Below are 6,098 nucleotides of genomic sequence, written 5' to 3' on the forward strand. Positions count from 1 at the left end.
ATGGTGGTGAAATGTGTGTTACTGACAGTAGTATGTTTACTTTATTAGGTGTATGCTCCTGTCCAAAAACCAATTTCATCAACTTCTCTTTGGTTATGTATTGCATTTGTTTAACTTTTGTGACTTTGGGTTGGGGTAGAGTACAGCGTACATTTCAGTCTTCAAATGACAAAAAAAATGTTGGAAATGATATCCTTGGCGCACATCGAACCCCCAACGTTGGTAATATAGATCAATTGCCTTTAAATATCCACTACACAACTGTCTTCTTTTGTCGGGGATTCCTTCTCTTAAGTTCCAAAACGGCACCTTTGTGAAGTATTATGATTGGTTGATATATTTAGACATAAAACGCTGTAATGAAAAATCACAGAATAAAGAATTCAGTAGATTTGCAAACAGAACGTTTTTGACATGTACATGTACATATTTTATGTACAAATAAATCTACTACAGCTACAACAATAAGGTGAAATCAATGTGACATCATCGTATAAACTAAAATGTATATCAAGAAATGAGGCCATATGCATGATTTGAGGATGTGATAAAATGGCGGATTTGTTAGATTTTTTGTTGTTGATATTTGACACTAGTATATAAGTTGTAGTTGTGTAAATGGTGTTTTCATTTCATGATTATGAGATTTTATAGAATTAATATAATTGATTAAGCCTTTAAAATGATAGTTAAAATATTTCAGGGTTTTAATCAGTGCAAAAACTGTAAAAGGTAACAACACCAGACCTGTTTTTACTAAACTTGTATATACATATATATGTATGTATGTTTTCCCATCCTATTACAATAGAGCATAAACTTTTTTCCAATTTAATTCACTTACGGATTAAATATCTTTCTGGTGGTTCTATCGAATGATAAAGTTGAGTAGGGTATCAATATTTGGAATGGACCGTGAAGCAAGTATGTAATTGTTGGCATTGCTTCGAGTTTAAAGGTCTTTTCATGTAACGATTGCTGAAATGAAATGTCCCTATTTAGGTCATATCACCTATTTAAACTAGTGACATTTGTATGCCTTTCATACTATATATCTTGAACATAACTAAGAAGATAAAATGTATGTATGTTTCTTTGCCACTTAATATGTATTACTGTTGACTTGTATTTTGGTTTGTAGCTTGTGAATTTTGGCAAAATATGCGAAAAAATGTACATTTCATTAAAAAAAAGGTTAGGAATATATTTCTGCCACTAAATTAGTATGTCATAGGTACAAGGAGCATTTGTTTAACTGTATTCGACTTTACCAAAGCATGGATATTGAGTTCATTTTGGCATTGTCATGCACATGACAGATTTGTATATATCTTGCAAACTTGAAGAGGCTGTGCCCAATAGGGGACATTCTATTAAAGCCACACTATACGAAACTATCAACAAAAATTCAAATTAAATTCGACCCCAATATTGTAAGTATTTGTAGATGTATTTGAAATTAAGTTATATCAAAGAATATTTATAATGATTTCTTAATAACTTTGGTACTTGGAAACATGCCTTCATTTTAAACTGGTCGCCATAGAAGTTCCGATTATTGCCGAACGGAAGTCGGAAAGTTCATGAGTTCATGAAGAGTTTAGACAGGCGTTACGTAGTTACGGTAGTCACATGACGTTCTCGGCAACGACGTTATAATGTCGGCTAACTTCAGTCTCTTTAACTAAATGGGACCCACCTAGCAATATTCAATATTAAGTCGATTTTTATCAAAGGTTTCCGAATCATTATCGCTCAACTTCACTTCGATTTAGTCATGTCTCTGCATGATTTACAACAGGATTTTTTTTAACATTCTTCTAAATCATGAAAACAATAACACCGATACAGATATTGGGACTTTATATACATGTACAAATGCAGTATTAAGTTATCTATATTTTCTATTTCTGTGTAAATCCAAACAAACCATAAGCTGACAATCAAGATTTTGTAATTTCCAACTTCTAGTACTAGTTATGATGTCATAAATTATTAATATCACTAGAAACTTTATAGCATTCGAGAACATTCAGTAGATAATTATGAGGGTTGGATGCCAAATGGACAATGGCAAATTTGATAAAGCATTAATGAACAAAGGCAAATCAAAAGCCCTGTTTAAATCGACTTGTGTACTGTATATCAGGATGTAGCTTATTAAGTTCTTGAAATAATGTATTTATATTTACATTACATTAATGGATTCTAGTACAGTAGTAAACTACCGTTTTTGGATATATCTGTACATATTAAAAATGGTGAAATCACTACTGACTTATATTGTAAGCCGACAGATTCGCATAATTATCTTGATTTTTATTCAAATCATGCAAGGCATGTAAAGCTAAATATCCCCTTTAATTTAGCGTCCCGTCTAATCACAATCGTAAGTGATAAAACTATTTTAGCTAAACGCTTAGATAACTTAGGTTTTTATCTGCGCAAACAGCATTATCTACAAGAAGTTATAGATTACGGAGTTGAAAGAGCAAAAAAGAAGGACCTATTCATTTAAGGAAACAGAATAAAGTGGAATCCAAAAGCAATATAATACCTTTTGTCAGTACTTTTAATCCAAACAACTACAATATTTTTCCAAATTATTGTAAAAGGTTGTGAAGATTACATGAAAAATAGCGACAAAATGAAATTGATTTTATCTAACAAGAAAATAATAAATTGCAAGCGTCAACCTAAAAACCTTAAACGTATTTTATGTGCGTCAAAATTTGATTAAAAAAATCAAGATACTTCCGTCACTAAATGTATGCAAAAGCGTTGCAAAACATGTGATATTATTATAGAGTGTAGAAATTATACATTCAAAAATGGATTTCATTTCAATATTAAAACAAATATGAATTGTACATCCAAAAATGCCATATACGCACTTATTGTAAAACATGCTCAGATTTTTAAATTGGTCAGACAGGAATGGAATTGAGAAAGAGAGTTACATTACACCGACAACAAACCAAAACAGATCATCTCAGATATTTAACAGTAAACGAACATTGTCATATATGTGCTAATGATAACTTTTTTATTTTACCAATATATCAAATGTCTAATTCAGATCTTTTAAAAAGAGAAAATAAAGAAATGTATTTCATTCAACTTATGAAACCTGTGCTAAATTCAGAATGGGACAAAGGAACTTCACATTAGTTTTTATTTTGTCCTCATGTTTTTGTTAGTTTCGTTCAGAACCATTCACAATATCTTTATGTACCATGTTATGACGTAATCTTACTATGACGTTATTGTACTATGACGTCGTGTTTTACAAATAAAAGAATTCAAACCCCTGAAGACCGGCATGAGCCGAGAAAGCGCTAGGGAGGAAAAAACTGTTTTATAGTTGTGTTTTCTTTTTATGTATATATATATATGATTTATGGTAACTAGAATTCATCAATTTATTTGATGAACTTGAACATTTCATGCTGATACTACCTTAAAGTCAGGGCCTGGGTTCTGTTCCTGTGTGGTGCTGGCGATGATGGTGTTGGTGGTGCTGGTTTTGGTGGTGGTGGTGTTGGTGGTGCTGGTGTTGGTAGTGCTGGCGATGGTGGTGTTGGTGGTGCTGGTTTTGGTGGTGGTGGTGGTGTTGGTGGTGCTGGTGTTGGTAGTGCTGGCGATGGTGGTGTTGGTGGTGCTGGCGATGATGGTGTTGGTGGTGCTAGCAATGCTGGTGTTGGTGGTGCTGGTGTTGGTGGTGCTGGCGATGATGGTGTTGGTGGTGCTGGTGTTGATGGTGTTGGTGGGGCTGGTGTTGATGGTGTTGATGGCGATGATGGTGTTGGTGGTGCTGGCGATGATGGTGTTGGTGGGGCTGGTGTTGATGGTGTTGGTGGTGATGGCGATGATTGCGTTGATGGCGATGATGGTGTCGGTAGTGCTGTGAATAAATAAATAAAAAATTGTAATTTATAAAAACTAATTACAAATAATTAGGAATTAAATATATAATCAGTTTCAACACTAAAGCATTTTTATATCAAACAAGCAATGATGAGTAATTTATAAAGTTATAAATATCATTTAGATTCCAATGAAAATATAATATATTACCGTAAGAAATATTATATTTTAGTTATTTATAGCTATAGAGTGTACATATATATTGACTGGGCTAAATTTTACAGAATGAACAACATGATTTTCTTTTTAATTTAAATACTAGTAAATATACCAATCATATTTTCTTACATATCAAGGTGTAATCAATGCCATTAAAGAAACTTTCTCATCAGATGAAATTTCCAATAGGATTTTAAATTACCCATTCATCCCAAAAAAACTTAGAAATATTTGTTAAGCATAAAAAAAGAGAAAGTGATTTTTATAAGGCACTTTGCCAGAATACTACTGTTGCTACAGGAAGAAAAAAATGGGATGATATTTTTGGTTTTGACAATCAAAAATGGAGACAAAAACACATTATTCCTTTTATCAGGACCAGAAGCACAAAATTGCAGTGGCTTCAGTTTAGAATTAATAAGTATATTTTAACCACAAATTCATATCTGTTTAAAATAGGCCTTGTAGACACTCCTTACTGTCATCAGTGTAAAACTGAAATTGAGACTATAGTTCATACATTATGGGACTGTGGAAATGTTCAGTTATTCCTATCAAATTTTGAATCCATATTTTAGAGATGCTTTTAATTCCATTTTCGTTTAATAAGGAATCTTTCATTTTTGGACTCTCTAATTGTCAAAAGTATACAGATAATGTTGTCATTTTGGTACTTATACTGCTAGATGTCTCCAAATTGGTTTATCAATGAATGCGTTTAAAAATATTTTAAAGGATATGTACAGGACTGAAAAATACATTGCAACCACCAAGGGTGAAACACATATTATGAAATTTATCAATGAGTGGAGAAAATGGGAAAGTTTTTTAGAATAATGTCACTGTTTAAACTTTTTATCTTAATATACTTTAATTTCTTTTTGCATGATCTTGGTGTGGTATCTAATCTTTTTACATATGATTTTATAAATCTCATTGAGGATAATGAGCCTTGTCAGTCCATTGCCACTTCTTCCATCTCTCAGTTCTTTCAACTATTTTTCTTTTTTACTTAATCTCTTCTTTTGCTTTTCTAAAAGGGTGCAACTTGCAAATTTCTGTCATTAATCGTTAATCGTTCAATTAAAAGCTCAAGAAAATCACTATCATATTGTATAGGGAATACCTGGTACTGTAAACCACTTTGTCTACACGGCAAATATATATATTTTTTTCCTTTTCAGATTTGATATAATCCAGTCGAGTATTATATATATGTGAAAACACATAATAACTAATTAATATATATAATGCATATATACATATCTACAGAGAGAGTAAACTTTGTTTTTTAATGAACACCTTGAGAGTGCATTATATCTAGCAGCCCTTGTAAATAACTTGGTTTACAGTATTAGAGAAGTTCAAAGTTTATAAATGAATATTACGATTTAAATAATGAATATTGAATATCATATGTAAATGCTTTTTGTACCCATGTAAAATCTCTTCAAAAATTAAAAAATATATATATATACTAATCATAATAACTAAAATGTAACATACCATCCATCTCTGCTGCCTCTTGCCTGTCCTTCAGTAGGTACGCCACTAACAGTTTGGTGCTAGCTTCCTCCTCCTCCTCAACTTTGGGTATCTCCTGTTGAGATACTGCAATAAATATCAAGAGTACTGAGAGTTAGAAATGTTGCCAGAGTGAACGACTAATACCCCCTGCTGAACAAATTTAGTAATAACTCCATTAATTGACCGATCACCAGGTGTTATATAGCCATGTCTCATGCTCGTAAACGCATGTGTATCTATTCAATGTCGGAGCAAACATTGTAGCATACACAACATAAAATGTAAAGTCATGTGCGGTTTGATTGACAGCTGGCGATCTGGCAATAGGGGACATTGCAGAATATATAGTTTACTCAACTGTCCTTTATGTCAGGGTTCTGTGTACCAAATTTTATCAAAATCTGTCCAGTAGTTTTGCAGTTCGCCAGACAAAGTGTCTACAGACAGACGGACTGACAGACGGACAACCCGATCCAGTATACCAT

The 6,098-nt window shown here is 32.5% G+C and overlaps 1 protein-coding gene across 1 annotated transcript; it reads right to left on the bottom strand.

Moving 5' to 3' along the window:
* Positions 1-3,455: 3,455 nt before the first annotated feature.
* Positions 3,456-6,098, bottom strand: LOC138306607 (uncharacterized). Its single transcript, XM_069247045.1, has 3 exons — positions 6,071-6,098; positions 5,593-5,697; positions 3,456-3,904 (listed from the first exon to the last, which is right to left on the bottom strand). Exons 1-3 carry the CDS (start codon positions 6,096-6,098, stop codon positions 3,456-3,458), a joined length of 582 nt encoding a protein of 193 aa, XP_069103146.1.

The sequence above is a fragment of the Argopecten irradians genome, chromosome 13 (genome assembly GCF_041381155.1).
Source record: "Argopecten irradians isolate NY chromosome 13, Ai_NY, whole genome shotgun sequence".
In the NCBI taxonomy this organism is placed as follows: domain Eukaryota; kingdom Metazoa; phylum Mollusca; class Bivalvia; order Pectinida; family Pectinidae; genus Argopecten; species Argopecten irradians.